Source organism: Mixophyes fleayi, chromosome 4 (assembly GCF_038048845.1).
Source record: "Mixophyes fleayi isolate aMixFle1 chromosome 4, aMixFle1.hap1, whole genome shotgun sequence".
Taxonomy (NCBI): domain Eukaryota; kingdom Metazoa; phylum Chordata; class Amphibia; order Anura; family Limnodynastidae; genus Mixophyes; species Mixophyes fleayi.
The window spans coordinates 286,777,204-286,801,234 of record NC_134405.1 but is presented as its reverse complement, the minus strand read 5'-3'; the positions used below and the strand labels follow the sequence as shown (position 1 = coordinate 286,801,234).

Sequence of the window (24,031 nt, the reverse complement as noted above, 5' to 3'; positions counted from 1 at the left end):
AGGAATACGTTTTGAATACTGTAGAAAATTTACCACTTCAAAAGTACAATACAACAATTGAAAATCTTCAAAGAAGTTTGTGTTTTGATCATAAATTCTGGTGACATGCATATAACATACCCATCAGTGTTTGCTAATCACTGATACACTAACAAACTCCCTTTTACTAGACACAATTAAGCAAATAAATCTTGTTGGACTAAGGATTAAATGTATCCTAAACTGCAAAATTTCTTTCCACCAACAGATTAAGTACCCCAATTTGGTTATACAGTTGACCGATTACAAGGCTGTATTGTTTGAAATTTTTGTGCATGACAAATCACTCGTGTAACTTCTGCAGGGGGAATGCCATACCACAGTGTACTCATTGACATTAAGAGCATACAGTTTAGCATATAAAGCAGATCTCGCCATCATTATATTCTAAATGAAAGCTGCCAGATTACATAAGTCAGATAAGTTTCCACAGGTCATTAGCAGAGCTCAGTCTCAAATAAACTACTATGTGACATTGTAGAGAACAGAATATGACAGTGTATTTAAAGTGAATCTTTGCTGGTTTAATACTCAATGAAAATCACTGTAAAATGTTTATTTTCACATCCTTTTAGCTTTAGGCTATATTATGCAAGGTTGGGGAAAAACGAATTTTTAATCATCATCATGTATTTATAAGTATTTAATGCCCTTTAGTGGACCAATATGCATTATTCTGCCCATATTGAATTACATGGGATAGAGTTGCTTTCTCCGATCTAGTAGAATACACAGGTCTATGAAATCACATTGTCATGTGATGTTCTGTGGACTACACAGTGCTCTGAAAGATATACTGTACTACACTTGTTCATGCAAGTCAGGTTGTCAACATGTATCCAGCTTTAATATAGTGATACTTTTGTTTGTCAATGTCTCACACCAAGGGTGACACAATAAGTGTTTAGTGGACACCACTAATTTAAGAAACAGAAACATGTTTGCTTTTTTTTTTAACCACATAAATTTATGGCCAAGTTGTAATGTTATAAGCAAGCTGTACTGAGTATTAATACGTGCACACCATTCCGTTTTAGAAACTCTGTCCTGGGATATTTGTAACACTTCCACTTATAAGTGGAAGTGTTACAAAGTGACATTTTAAGTGAATAAATACAACTAAACGCTGTCGCACTTCGAGCAATGTTTTCAACCTTTGTCAGATACAAGAGAGAAGACTTTCTTAATAAATACACAAGTGCATTGATTTCCATTGTTTTGCTTGAAGACAAGACTGACATTCGGAAGCAATTACTGAAAAATCTATGGTATAAAGATGAGGGATCTCCCCCTACACAATAGGCTGCGTGTTCAATCTGGATGACAAATCTTCATTTCTTAAAGGGTGTTATGTCAGTCATAAAATACATTAGGTGGTAACGCACTTTTGTAATGGAAAAAAACAAATGTTGACAATTAAAGGCTTGTACCCCTATTTTACTGATGTAAAACAATTATAGGAGTGTAATGTAAGAAAGCAGTGTGACAATGCTAGTGACACATTGCAGTTTAGCAAGAGCTAATATGGCAGGTACTTATTACTACAATGTGGCTGTGGTATGATCGCATGCGATGCAAAAACAAATCTCACTGTAATTTAGTTAACCGATGGGCACTAGATATAAGCACCACCATTTATGCAAGTTAAACAGATCTGTATTTTCACCTATCTGGAAACATGATAGGTGACTTGCAGTCATTGGCTAATATTTCCCTGCCGGAATACATAAAACCCTGGACTTATGTTAAGGCAATCTAGTTACCTTACAACATCGTTTGTGGAACCTCCTCAACCAGACATTCAGTATATTCCCTTCACTCGATTTTCCCATTTTCAGTGTCTAATTTTCCACTTGTTTCTTTGCAAGGTTTACTTTATGCTTTTTCACTAGTTTATATTGAAATATAGTAGCAGGGTTTATCACGCTTTGCATATTTGATGCCTCTGGCTCATGCATTTTGTGCTGTAAAGCAGGACTACCCTGTCTATTAGTTTACGGTTACCAAGTGTAATGTTCTTGGTTAAAAATAAACTACAATTTTACAGCAGTCTCATAGGGACACCAATTCATATTGAAATATTTAATTTCAACATGGATTGTCTGCTTCATGTATCATTTCCTAGTAAACGAGTTAGGCCACAAGTTCTCATTAAGTGAAAAATAATGCCATGTACTTTAAACTACATTTGGCAACAAACAAAAGCAATTAAAACAGGTTGCTCAACAACTGCCAAAATATATACACATCTAACAAGTGCAGTCAGAGAAAAGAGTGCAGCAATAGGAAAAAAAACATTTGTTTATTTTCCTTGCTTAAGAGACATGGACTATTCCAGGGGCATCCGATACATTAACAGTTACTGAAGTTAAAAAGTGTTTATAGTTTTGTTTCATGTTTGTTTATTTTCTGATAGCCCAAGATTGCTTTTTTGTTATATTTACAGAAAAACAAGTTTATAATCAGATTAAGCAGTCATCAAAATATCGATTTGCTAAGGACTATGAGGAACATGTTGTCTAAACTCTACTGGATGGACCATGAATGCAGCCTATTGTAGTATTGGTCAGTCCAGCATTTAGAGGAAGTGCATTGAGTATAGACAGTTCCTCACAATGATCAGACCACTATTCTGAGTTACACGTATGCTGTATGAACACTGCAGGGTAATGTACCGTGGGAAGATCTACGGACACTTATGCAGCTATATAAGTGATAGCTGTTTGCCTATAGATGAGCTTTCCTTACACTGTGAAAGAGTATAGTAAAATTTTTAGTGTCAAAGGCAAGCTGCCAAAATCTGCCCCTATGTACACAATGGAATCCACCCATATCATTCTGAAAATATGTCCCATTGGATAATGTACAATACATTAGGAAGCCTGTTACTTTCCCATTGTATAAAGTTATGCAAAATACACGTGAAAATGTTTGTATTAGCAGCTGCAGAATAGACAATTGTTAAGACAAGTCCTTGTTTTATTTTCACTTTTTTAAATCCATCAGTATAATTGATTTTTCCAAGCCTAACCACATTTGCCAAATGTAATTTAGAAATATGCCCTGTAATGTCCATTACAGAAAACACTGTCTGCTGATTTGATTAGCTGGCTATCTGGATTTACTCATATCTCAGTAGAAAAGGCAGCCCTGACCGGGGTAAATGAATTACCTGTACAACGGAACTTCTTGCTCTTGATCTGGCTGATTCGTTTGTTGGAGAGGCGACGTGGGCTAGTGCATCGGGCGCCACTGGTTTCTATTGGATTATCTTGCAGGTAATCAGCAAGCCACTTCAAATGGCAGTCACACACAAATGGGTTCTGTGCTAAATGTCTGTTGGAGAGATAGGATGTTTAATTGGACATGAGCAGTGACATTACCTTAATTCTTTGTAATAGTATACATACAGACACTAAACCAAGCAGCAATAAGCCATTGTTTCCCAAAATACAGATAGTGGGTCTTCTTCACCAAGCCATGTGAAACAAAACAAATGTAGTGTGTTCTTTTTTGTTTAAAAAAGAACCTGCATGCAATTGGCACACGTGTGGATTCGACTACAAGTCTATCTGAAGAAGACTGATAAATACTGGTATTGCTATGCTCTGTATGAATAGAGCAAGTGCAGCATATGCAAACACTGCAGGACACATCAGTCCATGCCCCATTGGAGCTTACAATCTAAATCCCCCAACATACACACACCGAGAGAAACTAAGGGCAATTTAATAGCAGCAAATTAACCTACCAGTATGTTTTTGGAGTGTGGGAGGAAACCCACACAAACACGGGGAGAACATACAAACTCCACGCAGCTAAGGCCATGGTCAGGAATCGAACTCATGACCCCCGTACTGTGAGGCAGAAGTGCTAACCACTAAGCCACCATGCTGCCTACATATGTGCAATATAAAGTTGCAGCAGTATTCAACTGTTCTCACCTAATAACAAACATTAAGACATTGAGAACATCTCTATAAATTTATTTAGTGGGGGTAAAGTTTGTCATTTCTCAATGTGTACTGTAAATAAAGAATTTAAAGTTGCTCATAATTGCAAAAAAATGTTATATCATCACTATCACTTACATCTACCCTGTAGCTGGTGTAAAAACAACTGAAAAACAGAACTTCTAGATGTCCAAAGCTCAACTCAGAAGCTGCCATGTGCTCAGCCTTGGCACGCCGTTGCGTTACATAGACTGCATACACCCCTCCCTCATCCATGAGATTGTAGGCTGTCTAAAGTGTCCATTGCATTTGAAGATGAACTGGATGTACCCGCTTTCACTGGCATAGTCAGTTTCTGGGCATGCATACTGCAAATTACACAAAATACGGCACATATTGGCATTTATGTTCCTCAATGAATCAAGCTCAGTGTGTGGAACACAAGGGTCAAAGGCTTATCACAAGAAATATATATATATTTTACACAGCAAGTCTGGACATTCAAATTTCTTCTATTTGTAATGATATCAGTGCGATTCCTAATGTATCTGGAACAAAGGCTTTGTACCAAATTTAAGTACATTTTGGGATATAGGGTAGACCTTCCATGGCCTGTTAATGTCAATATCAATAAAAACTTGGCTCTATATAAGGCTTTTATTTAAACTGTTTACTAATCAAATGCTTTCTCTGCATCAAGATATAGAGTTAGATAATCATCCTCCACAATATGAGGAAACTACACAGGTATTTTATAATTCAACCTGACCAATTAGATATAACTTATTGTCTGTTTTTTCACACAGCGTTCCCCTATTAAGTGTTTTGTCACTAACCCTATGTTCCCCATAACACAAGAGGGCTTCAAAGTACTTTGGCTATGATATGGATATCAAGATAATGAAATAAAATAATTCTGCCTCCTGTCCATACACCAAGATACTTTTAGGCAAAGAAACTGTTCATAAACTTTGTTTGAGAGCAAAGCAATTGCCAGTCAGGGAGGTAATGTTTAAAGAGTCCATGTGTACTTTAGGACATTAAAATTCATAGTTTTTAATACTTGGGACTAATGCCTAACTGTCAATCCTAAAGGTCATTTGTTTTTAGTTTAATGGTCTGCAACATTATACAAAATTACATGTGCATAAATAGAATGATGCTAATTTATATATGCAGTAGGATGACTATAGCAATAAGTATATTATTAAAATAATGACTTAGAGATGGGAGTCAATTTTGCACTTTGGCAAAAGCATGTTGCATTCCAGGGGGTAAATTTAAAGTGACAACAGATTACGAGTTGGATGGGGATGGGGTCTTAAAGAAAAACAGATAGATTCTCTGGATGTCAATCAGTAATTTTTTATTTTGTCATTAGTGACATTTCATGTGCTTGATTCACAAGTGTGAATCTTGTATCCAGAGGGCAGTACTAGTGACAAAGTTAGTAGTTGGTCCTTACATATCATTTTTGTTTAGTAGTCTTGGCCATAGCGTGTTGTAGCAGATACTTGTTTTTAGATGCATGTAGGGAATTTGTTCCTGCTTTATTAGCCAAGACATTCAAATAAACAATGCTCAATAGTTGCATTTATAGCTTAAATTAAAAGAAGATTTGTATATATTTGCAAATTGGACACAAGTGTATGTAAATGACACATGACACTATGTGAATCCTTTTATTAGATTGCTCAGAGTGCACCTAGAATTGCAGTTAGGCATCAACTAAAGTATAAGAGTGTTGATGCTGACAAGTGACAGCAGTAAATGGACCTTTAGTCAGTTTTAAACAAATGTTATAATCAAACATTAGTATTAGGTCCTAAAATTGCATGTGTTAGTAACCAAGTGTAAGTTGTATTCCAAGCTCTGATCAAGAAAGAGGGGCTTAGACTTGATTCAGGTAAACACTAAATAGTACCAAGAAAACGTAGAAGCATTACTTCATCTTTCATACTTAGTGATGTACAGTAGAGTAAGTCACTATGCAAAACTAGGATGTTTGTATACTTACAAAGTTTGAATTGATTTTAGAGGTGCAAACAGGCCCTTGCTGATGGTCTGGAGTTTGTTGTCATAAAGAGAGAGCAAATTTAAGCTTTGAAGATCCTGGAATGTATTCACTCGAAGGCAGTTGATTTTGTTGGCATTCAGAAGTCTGCAAAGAATATTGTAAATATATGAAACAAACCATCTGTTAAAGAAGCACTAATCTATATGTTCCGGGGTAAGACATTAGGAGATTGCTTTTAGAGAATAAACCATTAAGAAATTCTAACTTGGAACCTTGTGTTTCTGTTCAGTACAATAAGAGCTTAGCTTAGTCCATTATGCTTTATCAAGTTTAGGTTGCTGCCCTCCAGCCAACCAGAGAATGTTCTGCATAGTAACCATGTTACCTCAAACCAAAAAAAGTGTGGGTTTAGCAATAAGGTGTAGTTACCAGTTCAAGCATTTGTAAAAGATGAAAAATAGACAACATGTTACATTTTACCTACTGTGTTGTACTTGGAATACTTCTTGCCAAACATGAAGATTCTTGAGAACTTAAATTTCTGCCATTAAATTAAAAAAGGGTGTGTTCATGCTGATTTTATTCATTCCATTATCACCAAGAGGTTCATCATCAAATTGCCTCCAGTAGAGGCTTCAACATTGACTATGGATAATGTTCCCATAAATCCTTGCATCTCTTCCATATCAGTTCAGAATATATGTCATTAGTTCTCATTCAGTTTGACAGCTACTGGAGTAAATTCTTGGGAAACTGCATTTTTTATGAAAAGGTGTCCATGTTCATGAGTTCGAGATGTATTAATTTCCTTAAGTGCAGAGTTTGTTGTGAACCAACATTTAAGATCTGAAAGTTATTTTGACAAATAATTCTATTTGCAACCTTCTCTAAAAAACAGACTTACTGGCTGATAAAGCCAGGACTAGATCTACTAAATTCAGTAGACAAATTTTGTATTCTGGTTTGCCAGTTCTCTCAGTTTGCAAGTGTGAACATAACCAGCCTCACTGTTTACATTGATCCTGCTGTTTAGGTGGCTATTTTCTATTATCTTACTCCTGTAATATACACACTTTTGTGAATAATATGAACACTGAAGCCAGGGTTTTCCTAAAAACCACCATTTTCCAACTCAATCAAAATCTGATCAGATTTCATTATGCAAGAGATGATTTGTTTGTCAGATTATAGTGATATGTTTATCTGCCATCCAGAACACTGATCTAGATGACGCCTGACTGTATGGATCGGTGCAATTTGGCATTTGGTGTGGCAAGCTTACTTATTGCTTTAATTAATCCATCATGCTGTCCCAGAACTACATTGGAGACATATTGGAAATATTGAGGATTTGCCTCTGTTAGGGAAACAATTACATCCCGATGCCAAAGGTTAAACTATATTTCTATCTGTATCAACATCCTGAGTTCTAGACTGCTGAATAAGCTGTATTGCTGAAAACCAAACATATAACACTTTTAGCCAAACAGTAAGAGGATCAAACAAAGAAAACCATAAATATAAAATGAAAATGCAAGTTGTTTAAACAAAAGAACTAATATTCACAGTTTGTACCTACTACCTACCTAAAAGGCTTCCTACCAGTACCAACACTGCATTTTAGAAGATGACTTGCCCCTACACTTTGTATGTGTACTCAGAACGGACCTTGAAGGTCAGACAAATCTATGACACAGCTTGCTGCTACCATGAATGTACTCATAATTAGTGCTTAATAGGCCACTTCAGATCTGCTACTGCTGCATTCACCTTTAGGTGACTGCAGTGCAAGGCAATGCACCAGGGGCCACCCTGCAGGTACAAATGATATTCTGGGCTACAGAGTGATTTGTACAAATCAAAACACAATTTACACCAAACTGCTTATACAAGTCTTCCCATAGCACATACAGAATACACAGTAGCAGAAAATAAGGCCTAGAAATTACACTACTTATGAGGGTATTGTAAACTGTAATTTACCATCATTATGTCTCCCAGAAATCCAATCTGGAGAGTTATGAAGACTCAATTAGACTTAATCCAGATGTGCAACTTTTAATTGTATAACAGCAGGTCAAAAGAATCAAAACACAAGCTATTTATGTGTTCAACATCTGCTCAGGGAAAATATTCTTTCTATATGTTGTGGGAGGAAAAAGAATGTGTTGGGGATTCAAATCTGTAAGCAAAATCAAATGTCATTACAGGCACTAACAGCTACATTTCATTATACAAGTCAATCAAGTCTCCCTGACCTTGTCAATGACATATGAAGAGGGAACATTTTGTAACCATCCAACAAGAACTTGCACAGCGTGAGATAATACAAGTCATTTACAGGCAGAATATTTTGTCATTAAACGGAACATAGGTTGCATAAGAGTCTGGTTACAGAGCTAAAACAGCATTCAAATTTTTATACCACTTTTGTGAGCTTTCCTTGGCTGCATGTGGCTGGCCCAGGCTTTACACCTGTTATAAGTGTCTAAATACCCAACTCTGTTTATGGATACTTTTTCCAGTGTATTCCACTCAATTTGCCCCCCCAAATATTGCACACACTAATTTGCATTCTGTTTTAGTTAAATTAAACATAAGAGTTCAGCATGAAATAAGTAAATATTTGCATAGCTCTTGCTGCCTTTACCCCCAACAGTAATATACATTTATGCATACAACTCAAAATACAATGTCAGCGGCCAATTGAGATCCTGGATTGAAAGTTCTACGGAATCTTTGCCTTAACCTTTGTAAATACAAAATGTTTTAGTAAACCAAAATGTGTTTAAGATTGTGTTTGAGCATTCTTATATTTAGTACAGTTCTAGATAAGGTTGGCAATTTTTTTTCTCTTATAGGTCTTGTTTAAAAGCCTGTAAACAAACCTTTGGTAAAAAAAAGTAAAAATAAAGATAATCATGGTAACACTCACAGCAACTGAAGAGATACAAGGCCATCGAAAAGTCCTTTGGGGATTTCAGTGATCTTATTTCCATACAGCACTCTGTAAGATGAAACAGAAGTGTTAGGCAACATATGTTTTTATTGTTTTCCCTTGTTCCATATTAGAATTTGTATTGATTTTTGTGCCCTGTGCTTCAGAGCCGTGGTGCGACAAGTAGACTTTCATTTAACAACCAATCTAAATTTCATTCAAGGAAAGCAAAGCCGCATTAAATGCAATCTTAGGATTCATACTCAGTTGGATGGTACCCACATCTTAAACAGAGCAACTAACTCAGAGACTTGAAACTGGTTATGTGTACATATCGCAAAGCAAAAGCTGGTAATTCTATCAGTCTCCAGTGCCTGGCTTACATCTCAGTATTGTAGCTTTATTTCAAGTAGTGATACTGAAAGGCATACATTCAATGTCAGTGCCCTGTTTGTTCCTTCATCTAATATATCACCAAATCTAGAAACATTTTGGTGAATTTACCACAAACCAAAATCAAGGTTTCAAGGTTTGCCTAAGGTCACCAAAAAAAAAAAAAAAAAAGATTTGTCCACTTAGCTTTCAAACCCAGGACAGTACACATGACATTGATGCTGTGAGGAGTTTAGTGGTGCTATATAAATAAATTATAATGCATTAGCTGTGATGGAAAGATGGGTTTCTTCAGTATAAAAATAGTAACATTAAGGAATTCACTGCCAAACCTGATGTAAATAAAATAATGTTTTAATTTACCAAGTTCATGCCTTTCTTGCAAGAAATGGCAACTTTAGCTCTAATTATTAGCTTGCATTATTGGGGTGACTGATCCAGGGAACTAATCTGATTGCCCTTTAAGGGGTAGGAAGTTTTTCAATAAATTATATTAAATTGGCAACTGTTTTGCTTGGGTTTTTGTTTTTATTTTAACATCCTGTGGGACACAAATGAAATCTAACCATTTGGGGGCCCGGCTAACAATCTTTCACCATCCACTGTCTCATGCATCCCTACAGCTCTGCAGCCCATGCTGTCAGTCCATCGTGATATGTGTCTACAACTGGCTCACCCAGGTCTACATCAGGGCCCTAATCCCTGCCAGCCGGCAGCAGTGCCCAGCCAGTGCAAAATGTATCCGGGTCTTTTCCTGTTGTGCCAGCGATCAGGTATCGTTACATCCTGAAAGAGAAGCCCTGACGTGACCAACTCTGTATAGTGACATTCACGTCCCTTGTGTGGCTGCCAAGAGGAATTCAGGGTCCTGGTACAACAACTTCATGGGGTCCCTCTAGAGGTGTGCATGTTGAAAAATTTTGCTCCGCCATTAGCAGTGGCTGTGGTCAAAACAATTGGGGGCATGGCTATGCATCATTGGAGTGTGGCTGGCGGGGAAAAACACTAGGCCCTGAATTCACCGGAGCGTGACATATGTCCAAGCACTCCTGACTTTCAGGACATCTAGCACCACAGTGTAGTACAGAAAGAAGGCAGTGTGTACAGAAAGTTCAGTCTTGGCCTGCACCTTATACTGGGTGCAGGCCAATTATTTATTAAGGAAAGGACTTCTAGCAAAATATTAAGTGTATCCTAAATATTGTCAAATAAACAAACTATTAAGATAGACAGTGATTAACTGCCTAGCTGCATTGCTGTCCTGATTAAATATGTAAGTCCATTAAATTATTTAATTTAACTGAAATACCACTATATATAAGCTGCATTACATTTCCTTATAACATGAGCTCTTAAGTTCTAATTGCTGTTTTCTATTAAATTTTATTTAATAGAAAATATTTGAGGATATAATTCAGCTCTCCTAAAAATGTAGTGATTAGAGCCACATATATTCCTTAGGGGTACTCTGTATTAGATTGTAAATCAGATTCAATTAGAGTAGTTATGCTGTAGGAGTGTATGCGGATAAGCAATCCCGAGTCTTTATTCCCATTCATATAATGGGGGTGAGTTTGCTAGTCAGCAAGTATATTGCATCAGGATAATGGGTAATGCAGCATCTAGTGCCCTCCTTACAGCTAAAGACAAATATCTAAGCTGGACTCTCATCCATTATATTCTAAATGAATTTAAGAGGTTTAGTGTCAGGGACATGAGATGCGGTGTCCGCCGACGCGTGTTTCGCTAGAAGCTTTGACTAGGCAAGCCAATAGCTTCGATTGGTTCTTTATAGTGGAAGGCCCTCCCGCAGGAATGACATCAATCATAGTAACGTTGTTAGCAACGTCTGTGTCATCATGTATAAATGGTATAACAGTCTGTATGGCAGAGATCTAAAGCTGCAAATATCCTTGTAATTGATATTTCTCAACAGTGCTGATAGTATCAATTCTATTGTTCTTAAATATAACTGTTTCTTATTTATATATTTATCATTTTCCTGCCGACACATTTATGAAAATAAGGATTACCGACATGAATCATTTTAATTCTTTTGTCTGTGATTAGGCGACTATATCAGTGTAACAATTACTTAGTCATTATGTATAAAAAATTGATATACAGTAGATATTTTCTTAATTAATATCATAAATTTTTTAAAGGCAAGTACTCAATAGTAACAATCATATATATAAGTATATTGTGCCATGATAATAAGATATATCAAAAATCCTGGTTTTATAATAGACTTAATGAATCTGCAGAGGATTAATTACCTATATTGGAGAGAGGAAGATGGATAAATTCTGTGCCATTGTACTGATTTGATATGATATTAAAAATAAATATGAAAGGGAAGGTGATAAGGAATATAAAGGGAGTGATAGTGAAAAAATTATATTATATAAAACAATATGATATGCTAAAAAGGTGAGTGAATGTAGATCATTGCTATTGATTCAATATCAATTATTAGATAAAGTGATTCAAGGGATTTTAAAACACAATAATATTTTGAGAGTGAATAAGCCTCTATATCATGATTAGTTAATACAGGCATCCTTATGCCACACACCTAACTATTGAAAATCATAACCTACTCCAAAAGACTGAGTAGTTACTATGATCATTAAGTTCATATGGAACCATACTGCCATTAAAGAGATTCATAGACGAGAGACGCCAGGACATCCCACTGGTAGTAGTGGTAGTTCAACAACTGATGATGGCTGTAATACTGTGCCCCTTAGCAAGGGAAGCCAACCTATTGACACCAATAGGATATCTAAGATAACCAAGCTTGGTGCTATAGATTCTAACCAAATGCTGGCACCTGGAGGCTGTGTGAGTTGGGGTAAAGGTAGCAGTGGAGAAACTGGAGCAAAGCCAGCAGAGTCGTGCCAGGATCTGGTCGGCCATCAGCACTCTTAATAGGTTTTCTGCTCTGCAGCAGTCTGCGTCTGAGTCTCAAGATGCTAGGCGACCTGTTCAGAGAGGTAGCTCAAGCCGTGAACGCTCAGAAAAGGACAGAGGAGACAGATTTGAGAGAAAGGAAAGATTTGATAAAGGAGATCTTTTTGAGCGATCTGACCGCTCAGATCAAGCTCAGGCTGTGCTAACTAAGAGGAGTTACAGCATGGAGACAGATGACCACAGCAGAGAAAGAGGCACATATTCCACAGGATGCAGTGAGAAAAGTAGCAAGTATGAGTGAGCAAAGGGATCACACCAAATAAAGCATCAAATGTGAGCCCTTAACAGCTGCTTCTACAGCTACCACCTCAATATCCTATATGTCTGAAGAATTGGAGAAAAAAAAAATCTAGATTATAAAATGGTACCTACATATTGATATGAATGAGGCACTCCAGTGCGTGCAGGAGCTGAACTGCTCTATGATGCTCTTCATCTTTGTTCAGAATGGTATGGAGTCCACGTTGGAAAGGAGTATTATTGCCTATGAGCACATGGGGCTCCTTCTGTACACTAGTGAAGGCGGGCACACTAACCAAGGAGCAGTATTATAAAGGGAGTTTTGGAAGTACTTGAGGTGTGTGAAGATATGGAGATTGACATCCCTCACATCTGGCTGTATTTGGCTGAGCTCATCAGACCTGTTTTGTTGGAGGAAGGCATTCCAATGAGAGAGTTATGCAGAGAGTTGACTAAACCATTGGTTCTAATTGGGAAAACTGCTATCTTACTAGCAGAGATCTTAGCTACAGTGTAAAGGAATGTCTCACAAGAAAGCAGGTACCCTCTGGCAAGAATCTGGACTCAGCTGGAAGGAATTCCTGTCAAAAGATCAGTTTATCAGTGAACATAAACTTGAGTACACATTGGGAGAGGACACAGAGTCATCCCAGTAAGAAAGATCTTTCCCCAGCAGAGCTGGACAAAGTGCTCACAAGACTCCTGAAAGAGAATAGTAGTAACCAGCAGATATTTGATTGGTTTGAAGCCAACTTAAATGACCAGCAGTAGTCATCCAACGCCTATATCCAAACTCTAATGGGTACTGTGTGCCACTCTGCCATTATCTTTGAGAGTCCTTGTAGAGTAGATGTCAACGTGATCCACACCAGAGCTAAGCGACTTCAGAAATACCTCAATAATGAGGCAAAGGAGCTTCAGGTTCTGTATGCTCTACAGGCACTTGTGAAACTTGACCAGCCCCCAAATCATTTGAGGATGTTCTTTGCTGCACTATACGGTGAAGATGTGATAAAAGAAGAACCATTTTACAAGTCAGAATCTATCAAGGACCCAGCGGAGCAACAGGGAAAAGGTGTTGCCCTCAAATCTGTCACCGCTTTCTTCACATGGCTGCGGGAAGCAGAAGACGAGTCCGATACTGATAATAAAGTCAAAATATTCCTCTCTTGTGTTTGCTCATTTTAATTGGGGCTTCTGTTTTTTTGCTTTTTTTTTAATTTTTATTTTCCCCTAATGACTTAAGAAACACAAATCCCAATGACTTTGCATTTGTGAGAAAATATAGACTCATTCACTGAATGATGAAGCCTGGCAGAGGGTGGTGAGGTTGCCTGGCACAAAGGAATTAAAGGGCAGAAAGTCTGAAATTTGCAGGCATTTCATTAGAGGGAGCCTGGCATATGGACAGACTGCAAAGCTTGGAGGTTTTTTTTTTGTTTATGCAACCATTTTTTGGGGTTTAACTTTAATAAAAGTACTTGAGGTATTTTGGGACTGCTGAAGGAAGGGTGGAAAGCTGTGTCCCACCTTCTCCCTCTACTCTCCATCACAGATTGGGGCACATGCAGACCTTTCACTCTTACAGATATGATTTTTAAGAGAGCAGTTGGAGCCTACATGCTTCAGTGGGGCAGAGCATTTTAGTTTTTATCTTGATGTTCATGGCTGATAGATATATATATATATATATATATATATATATATATATATATATATATATATAAAATGGTTTTGGTTTGAAGATGGCATGCCATTTTTGAATCTTGTGTCCTGGTGTCAAGACAGGACAGCTTTTATTATTTTTTTTTAATAATCTGATGAACTTCTGATGGATTTGTAATAATATCAGTTGTCAGTGGATGCTCTACCACCAACAGCGGAGATTGTTATTTTTAATTTTTTTGTGATCAAGATCTCCCTTCTCAACAGAGTCAGAAAAGATTTTATTTGTATTCAGATCACCATGTGTTGGAAAGATTCAACTCTAAACCCTAGCAAATTCTGTATTTATAGAGAAAGCAAAGTCTTTTGGTTATTTGGTCTTCCAAAATGTTTTGGAGGTTCTTGTAGTTAAACAAACCAAGGATGAATGAAATTTGTAAATACTTTGCTTTCTTTATTAAGTGTTTAATGATTGTGATATACAAATTTCCCCACAACCTCTTCACAGAAACTGGAAATAAGAACCTAAAAAAAAAAAATCTAACCATTTGCTAGTTATTTAGTTCGTTATGTAGACAACTCAAACGATGGATTTAAAAACAAAAAAATAAATATACTAAATCAGGGTCATATTTCCTACCTGTGAATTGCAATGTTCACCTAAAATTTAATTTTGGATAAGTATTTCACAAGTATTTTAATGACCATTTTCCTCAGTATAGCAATAAAATTGTTGCTGTCAAAAATAGTGTCTATTTTATAAAGCCACAATAGCTGCCCAGCGTGCCTGAATTCAAATTGAATTTCTTGCTATATGTTATTGCAGCTGACCTAGGTTCACATATTTTGGATTGTCACCTCACATAAAATTACTTCCAGTAGGTTAGAAGCAGCTTTACTGAACCCTTTCCATAATCTGGGAAGAGTGAGTGAAGAGCGCAGTACTCTTGTGCACTTGACACTGTTCAGTAAAACAGATTTTGATCTTCATTCGATCCCTTCCCACATATTAAAGCCAGATGTTCTCAACACTCGATGGAGAAAATAAATCTGTAATATTATTCAGCCGTTTATAAAACATCTATTCCCAAAAGATAATCCTAATGGATGAACCCTGAGCTAAAAATTTGTCTTGATCCATTTGCTATTCCTTAATAGAAAATATCACTGCGGCAAAAATAGCAATATTTTTACTTTCATTACTGATATTACGAACTTGACTTTACTATATCTGATACTGAGATCATTCTGGGACAAACTTGTAATAAACACTGCTATGCAAAATGTTCTGCTCTTATGAAAGAGGAAGCCAACAAAATGCCAATGGGTTGTCAATGATTCAGTGGGTAACTTGATCCTGCCTTCTTGAAAAGGACAAGATGGGGATGTGGTCTTGATGCCACCCTGCCCTACAGGAGGTCCAAAAAGCAAGCAGGCATGTATACAACATACCTTACACAGCAAATGGACATGAATAAAATGAATGCTGCAAGGATCTGCATGGCTTGTCATAAATACAAAATAAAAACCTACATCAGAAAGCCTGAAAGAGAATTGGTGCATTTGACAGAACACTAGTGTGAAGTATTTTGTTGTAAAGTTACAACACATTTTAAATAGTATAGCCTGAAGGAAAGTCTAAGTGCTGTGTACAGATAGTGATACACATGCCATTCCTGAGGAATTAGCTGTAAATCTGGGCACCTCCCTCTGTATCCTGCACTTACCCCTAAATTAATTTAGATTAGTGTTGTGGTACATCATGCAAGTTGATTCTCTGTCACTATAATGCGATTTACTGAAATGTGCTACAGTCTGGTGATATCAAATTTCTCAAAAACATATTCCTTCAAGCAGTGATGGAAGTGGGCTGGTATACAGGGGTATGCAGGGCTGGAATGGCCATCGGGTAAGTGCCAGATGAGCCAACCACCTGACTACATGTGCCACGTTCTGGCCACAGTGCTGTGTGGCAGGGTCTTCATTGGAGAGAGGGGGGGGGGGGCAGGGTACATGAAGAACTTACCTCATCGTGGTGCCCCTCCTCCATTTACACTGAATGTTGGCTGTGATGTCATCACATCATGCCCGACATTCAGTGTGGAGCGGCGCAGATAGGAGCAGGCAAGACGACGAGAAGAAGAAAAGATTAAAGAAGCCAATAGAGAGGCAAGTAGAGGAATGGAGGCAAGGGGGGGGGGGGGGGGGGAGCAGCATGGAGGGTGCAGTGTAATCATAGGGCAGTGTGGTTATGATGAAGGGGCACAGTGATGAATGTGTGATGGCACAAGGGGCTTATGGCAATGTAAGTGTGTGATGGCACAATATGTTATAATTTAGATATTTGCTGTAATTCTTTATAGTGTTCCCAGAAGATTAGTGCAGATGAGTTCTGTTTGTTGAGATCATCTCAAGACTGCCTGCCTGAGAGATGACAGCTCCCTCCTTGCCTGCCGCACCCATCAGGGAAATCAGGAAGTTAATGCAGTTTATCATGTACAATGTACTTTTGATAACTTTTTTCTCCTTTCTTGAACATGGGGCACTACTGCATGGAATAGTGTGATTTTAGGGCACTACTCTGTGGTATAATTTGATTTGGGGCTCTATAGTGACGTAATATCAATTGAGGCACACTCAAGGGTAAGGGATGTGTGGGTGGACCCTTTTCTGTGTGGCAACAGTTTATTTCCTCCTCATCTATGAAGCGATGCCCCAAAAGTTCACTGTACCTGGACCCCAAATTTCTCTTGGTGTCCTGTACATACCATTGCCTGATACTGGTGCGCCCTATGCTACAAATAGAGAGTCAAGCTGTGTGTAATACATTTGTATCTCACAGGACTAAGTGAGCTTTGCAAAAAGTACTGTAATTATTAACATCACTGTCTGGATGAGAGGTGGGCCTGTGTGCTTTAAGTGCCAGTCCCGCCCTGGTGGTGTGCCATAATGGCACTTCTACTGCCTTCATTGTGAAGCAGGCACATTCCTTTCACTTGCATTTGTCAGACCACCACTTCTACATTTCCACTTTGACCACTGCCTACAAATACGTTGACACTTCATATCAACCCAGAAGATTACTGTTCTCATGCAGGCATATTTAGAAATGTTATGTACATTACAAGTAACATTTAACTACAGGTCATCTGGTCAGGTAGGTTAAGTTTATGCTCTATCCACTTGCTCCACCTTGAATTGTATGTTGCATCATTCTGATAGTACATAGCATAAAAACCCACTCCACTTCCCTTAAGATAGAAGCCAAGTTGTGGCAGCCACACTAAGACAAATACATAATGCTTTTGGTCTGTTCTGCTGAATGTAAATATGCCGATTCAATACCGGCTTCAGAGCAGTTAGTGACCAGAGAATACTAGTCTCAGTCTATGTCATTCTTAGAACATTAACTATTACAAAAGTCACATAAGTGTTTATAATATATTCCCTATGCTTGGTAATTGCACAGCTCTATGCAATATTTAGGTAGCTGGGGTAAAAGCCACTCAATAATTTGACTGGAAGCTCGGGTTGCAAACGCCTAGTACATTTTTATAAAATTAGAGAGTGAAAACATTATGAACAGTCCTTTTTTCTGACAAGTTTGGTAACTAAAGTGTAGGCTAACTGAAAATATTAGTTTATGCATCGTTTATCAGGGTTTGAAGGGAGTGATATTTTTGCCAATATTACCACATTTTACTAACTATAAGTGCACTAATAAGAAGTTTGCAGATAAGTGTATGATATGTAGGACATCATCATTCCAGCTCCTTGTTTACAGTTGTGCTTTATAAATGCAGATGGACAAGTGTGGCTCCAATTTGTTGACAGCATTTAATATGCATCAATTGCTACAGCAGAACCCCCCCCCCCTGAACGTACTGCTTAAGCCACTACTGAGGTAGTTTATTGGAAAACAAAAACCCTTCACATCATTAAATGAACCAAGCCCAGATGACTTCTATAGCAGCTTAAATGGTAGATTTCAGAGCAGAGCAATTTGTATCAGGTGGAAGAGAGTTAGGTTGGAGGATCTATTACAGGGTAAGTAAAAACACTTACAACAATCTGCACTTAGCAGAAAAAGTAGAACACTTGCTCACTAAAAAATAACTTTGGGGTAAATTTATCATGCTGCAGTTTTGATAAGTGGAGATATTGCCTATAGCAACCATATTTTATAATATAAATGGCACAACCTCTTATCAGTGCTTCAAGACTGCTACCTCAATCAATCAGCAGGTACCACATACCAAAGTACTGGGGAATCAGCTTGAACCCAGGATCTTTTTACATCTGAATATTGTTGAATGCTCCACATTTCTGGCAGGAGTGAGCTTGCTACCTTCATAGAATATTTTATGTATTTTTGAATTTGTGGTTTTAGATTTTCCTTTGTTTTTATGGATGTGTATTAAATCTGTGTTTTTAAACAGTAATATGCTAGATCTTGTGAATATATAACCTCCCCATCTAATATTGCACATGGGATCATGAATATTTATAAGAATTAATGTTAGAACAGCAGAAGATTGCCACAGAATACCATACGAGTTTATGTATGCACAGAGTAAATGCATGAGAAGAGGCAGGTGCCCAGACATTGTTTTGATACACATTCACTTGAACTGCTGTCCACATGGTGATACTTTGGGATTTTTTCAAGGTTTTTGTTGATGCCATAAGAATTTTACTGTAGAATGAAAGTCTTTACATCTACCTTCTTATAGTCATATCTGATATTATATAATCTCTTCCTTTTGTTATACATCATTGGGAGATATTGCACAAGAACTAACTGTGAATCTCATTGGAACTATGTATGAATTCTATGGGGCATTCAGACTAAAAAACACTAATCTAGTTTATATAGCATATATGTTGGACTTTATACCAGAGTATGTAATATATAGAAGATTGTACACCAAGTTAAGAATATATACAGTTTGTACCTGAAATATTTACACCCTTGTTGTATGACTGCTAAAATCTGCTTGGTTAGTTTGTAGAATGTACTAAATAACTAGAATCTGATTGGTTGCTATAGGAAACATCTCCACTTTTCAAACCCAATGGAGACTTGCAACTTTATACATTTACCAATTGATCAATACATGTCTACATACACAGATGGTGATGATGACAGTGTGCTTCCCATTCATTGAATGAACCTTCTCTTGCAAAATTTAAGTGCAACATCATAAATATTTCCAGAGATTCTTTTAAAGTTTGGTTTTTATTAAGGAAACCGTTCCAGATGCAGAAAACTGTACTGCATCCCCACAATGTCACATTTTCTGATCTCTTGGAATTATAATCAAGATGTTACTTTAAGTATCTTAAATTGCTCCAAATTCCTGTGAACGGAGACGAGAAAAACAGACACCCAGAGCTACAGTCAGTTGATGGCTCCAGAGAAGTCTTTAATCACCAAACAATTTCTAGGTTGATCATGTAGAAAAGATCTTAATAGGGTTATGCAGAGAGTTCTATTTTCAGTCTGCAGTCTACATGATCAATTGCTAATTTAAGAAAGATTAGTTTGTCTTTAGCGACATGACAGTTGTCTGCATAAATGCATGGTTACTTAGGGAGCAATTTAACGCTTTTATGTCTTCTACACACTAGCGTAAAAAAAAAAAAAGTCCTCTTTTAAAGAAAAAAAATACACAAAGTTGTACTTTAACCTTGCTTTTGTTAGAGCATTCAATGCATGTTTTCAAAGCCTACAGCACAGTGTACATAATGCACGCTCCCATATTTCTGTATTGTATCAACATACATGAATACTGCAGACAGCACTGAAATTAATGCATTTTTTTTGTATCATTAAAAGGTGTTTAGCAAGCTATGTACACATGAGCATTAAAACCATTAGAGTCTCTGTAGCATATCTGCATAAAGTATTGCAGAACCATTTTACTACATTTTACTGTCTTGTGATCTTATTGTTGTCATTAACCCCATGCCCTGCATATATCCTAGTCTGCATTTTACCCCACGATTGTCTGCAGGTAGTGGTGGAACAAGTTAAAGTGTAATCAAAATGATAGGTGGTCCATTGGAGCAGATGTGCTAAAACTGTTAGCTTAAACAGTTTCCCTTGTGTTCCTCCATGCTAGGAATTGGGACAAAGTAACATTTGTTTGTAAATATACAATCATATCAATGCTGCGCAATTGGAGGGTGGGGGGCAGGGGGGACAGAGTGGATGAAGAGGGACCACCACTGAGGCGAATGCAACTTTGTCTCCACACGTTGCATTCAGTGTATTCCTCCAGAATGGATTTTTGCTAAAGGCATGACTATGTTCAAAAGTGTAATGTGTCAGCACCCAGTAGGATCAGGTGGCAGGTCATGGCAGCAGCAGAGCATGTCACAGGTCCCACATACAGAAGTCTCATTAATCCAGTAGGAGGACAGAGGAGATTTCCCTTGTTGAACGAGCAGGTGGACTATTGGGGATTTTGGAAGTCCTGATTATAAGGTGAGAGAAGGTGTGGGGGAGGGTAAGCAGAATCATGGCTCTGCTTTAGTAGGAAATTCAGAAGGTGCACTCACCTTCCCCCCCTTTTTGACAAAGCCAGCCAATGCGACCCCACTCAACCCACCCAGATAGGAGGGAGGATGTGTTAACATCTCAACTATGGTTGTCGCAGGAGAGAAGGTCGGGTAGACAGCTAGATGGGGCCTGCATATACTGTACTATGATTTGCCTATTGGACACAGATAAGTGACCATTGGTTGCCTGAGTACCACACCCCTTAAGGTTATGATGGAAAATAACTAAGGCAGTGGACAAATTCTTTCCACTGCTTGGTGTGGTGTGCTATGGGTGTTACTATGTTGAGGATTTATGGAACAGAGGATCAGATAGCTTTCCTGCACAAGATCTTGCATTGTAAGTGTCCACAACTACAAATATAGTTTCTAAAATTTAGCCATAAATATATTCAATGGACAATTAATATTGCTCAGTACATACTTACAGTGAAGTGAGAGATTTTAATCCACTGAATGCATCTGGTGCCATCTCAGATATTTGGTTCTTACTGATGTCTCTAAAATTAGAAAAGTAGATTTATGAGTAAATTTAGTAATATCTAATATTCAAATATTCTAAAATATTCAAAGCAATATACAAACATAAGTGTGCTGTGCAATGGGAACCATGCTCATAACGTAGGCATCACTTGTACTTTTATTTTCTATGGGGCATATTTAATTGTCGGCGGAAACGCAGAAAATCTTGCGCACTTACCGTTATTACGGTAATAGTGCGCGTAAAAAACGTTATTACGGTAGTTTTCTTGCTGGATTTCAGCTCGCAGCTCCCTGAGCCGCGAGCTGAAATCCATCTTACTATTACTGTAATAACCGTAATAGTTTTAACGCGATGGGATATTCAAACAATTGAATTGAAAATTTAAAACTACATTAAAAGTGTTATAATACAGGTATTTTGTAATATAAATAATTGATTCTAACACAATTGTTTTGCATTACATATTTATGGGGATTATATCAGATTTAGAGACCTGTAATATAATATAATGCAAAGGCTACCAATTGTTACTAGCAACCCCTATTTAACCACTTCATGTCATCAGTGCTAAAGATATATCTGTATCGTTTACTAGGCAAGAGATGAGTAATCAGGTCTATGGTGCCATAATCTTAAGGGTGCTTTTAGTGTTACGTTCCACTCCTTTATATCCAGGAGTGCTTTACATTTAGGGGCCTATTTATGAAGCCTTAAACCATGCAGAAATTGCCTTTTATGTCTGGTTTAGACATTTTTAATTTAAGTGTTTAAGAAAAGTGTAATACAAGAGATATGGGCAATTTTATCAAAGTTTGACCCCGATGGTTAATGCCATCTGGAGATGGTGTTAGCCATTCAATCCTATGAGATTTGAGTGCACAAGATCGCTTTCAGGCAGCATTGCTGCTGTCCCCTGCACAGTTTACCACTTCTGCAAAGACTCTGGGTCAGAACCCAGAATATTCCTTAGAAAGAAGTCACGCCAGGATAGTGTCCTATTGGAGGCGCGGTCCTGACATGACCCAAAAACAGGGATAAAACCCGATAATTGTTAAATAGGCTCCTTAAAGAGAACAAGAAATGGCAAGAACTGCATCTAACATGCAGATGAATAGGACTTCTATTGTCCCTGTGTCCTATATCTACCAACTGCACATTTCCAGGGACAAATATTTTCAGTGGCAATCCTATGGAAATATTTGAAAATCAGGGATAGTTGCCAAGGTAAATTGTAAGGCTTTGAGAGTTTGAAAGCTTGATGAAATAAATGTAAGTTGATGTCCTTATTATCAGCCGCCAGAACACAATAGAAATCAGCAATACAAGTTAAATACAACTTCTCTTCAGACGAATGAACAGAAACAGCCTTATCTTGACTAACAAGAGATTTTTTAATTTTTGAACAGAATCAGCACATTACCACACATTATGCTTCTGCAGTTTGCCCAGGTCTGCAGCCTGTCTCTTAAGAATAAGGGAACTCCCTCCTGTTGCAGTCAGCCCTCCTTAACTAGGGAACAGTAATTAAGAGGAGTCTATTGAGGACTCCATGCAGCTCACAGATGCAAGACCTGGGAAGGAATTTAGCTACACACTGGGGTATGCACAACAAGTGAAATGGGGCAAAACGCCAGTGGAGCAGGAGTCTCTCTGCTATATAAGGCTCATTTAATGGCATAAGCCTGATGAGCAAAACCACTGTGCTATTGGAGGTTCTCAGCAGGTGGCTCTATGGACTTTCCCTATAGATATTGTTCAGTTATGCTTGTCTACATGACACAATGACAACACTGGCCTTTAATTACATCAATTAATATCATCCCCAATATCACCACATTATAGTGAACTTACATTCGCTTGAGTTTCTTGTACTGAGTAAAAGCTCCAGCTGGAATACTCTTGATTGAATTCTGTTCCAGCCGTCTAAAAGAAAGGCAGAAAATTATTTATATTGTCTACTTACAATGACGGGCATGGTGACCACACATCTGCATCACATGTATTATGAAAGCCTCACAAATGTCTGGTTATAGGGAACGTTTAATGCTTGTCTGCTCAACTTGTTGAATTTTTAGTGTAATATACTATTTGTCTTCATCAAAAACTCACAAAAAATATCCAGAAGTCTTGGCAGAAACACACAACCTATTTAAATTACTACAAGCACATGTTTGAAGCTATACTTTTAGCCATGAAAAATAACAGCAATGTACATATGCTAGTATCCTGCAGCCAGCTAGGTTTTATCTGCAAGTCAGAGCAGACGATCAACTGAGATATCAGGTGCTGGATGAGATTCCAGCATTCGTCTAGGTGAGGACACCTTTCTATCAGCAGAGAACTTTATTACATGGTATTTCTTTTTTTTTAACAAATTCTATTGAATTTTACAGGTAAACATAAAGTGGGAAGTTGACATTTTATAAATAACAGCAATTTATAACTTCCGAATAAATTAGGTAGCATATTCCAAACAGTATATAAGGGAGAGGGAGGAAGAATACTTGTAAAGTATTTCAAAAAGATATACTTGCCATATGTGATTGACAGAGGGAAGAAAGGGGGGGGGGGGGTAATTATACGGTATTTCACACAGGTTCCGTTTTATTCTTTTGGCTTATAACTTGATTAAGAATATATATTTCTTTGGAAGGACAGCGATATTCCATCTGACTATGCACGCATAATTTTAGTATGGCCGTACTCCTTTTAATGGTTATAGTTTAGATTTTTAAAGTTTTTTTGCTGCCTTTTAAGATTTG

The 24,031-nt window shown here is 37.5% G+C and overlaps 1 protein-coding gene and 1 pseudogene across 1 annotated transcript in view; one reads left to right on the top strand and one right to left on the bottom strand.

Moving 5' to 3' along the window:
- SLIT3 (slit guidance ligand 3) overlaps positions 1–24,031 on the bottom strand; it is a 488,331-nt gene that overhangs the window by 100,587 nt on the left and 363,713 nt on the right. The window contains exons 10-14 of the mRNA XM_075209818.1: positions 23,121–23,192; positions 21,214–21,285; positions 8,945–9,016; positions 6,010–6,153; positions 3,212–3,375 (exon numbers count right to left, since the gene is read on the bottom strand). Of these exons, the coding sequence (XP_075065919.1) occupies positions 3,212–3,375; positions 6,010–6,153; positions 8,945–9,016; positions 21,214–21,285; positions 23,121–23,192 (524 nt within the window). The remainder of the gene's footprint in view (positions 1–3,211; positions 3,376–6,009; positions 6,154–8,944; positions 9,017–21,213; positions 21,286–23,120; positions 23,193–24,031) is intronic.
- On the top strand, positions 11,966–13,744 carry LOC142149579 (eukaryotic translation initiation factor 4 gamma 1 pseudogene; annotated as a pseudogene).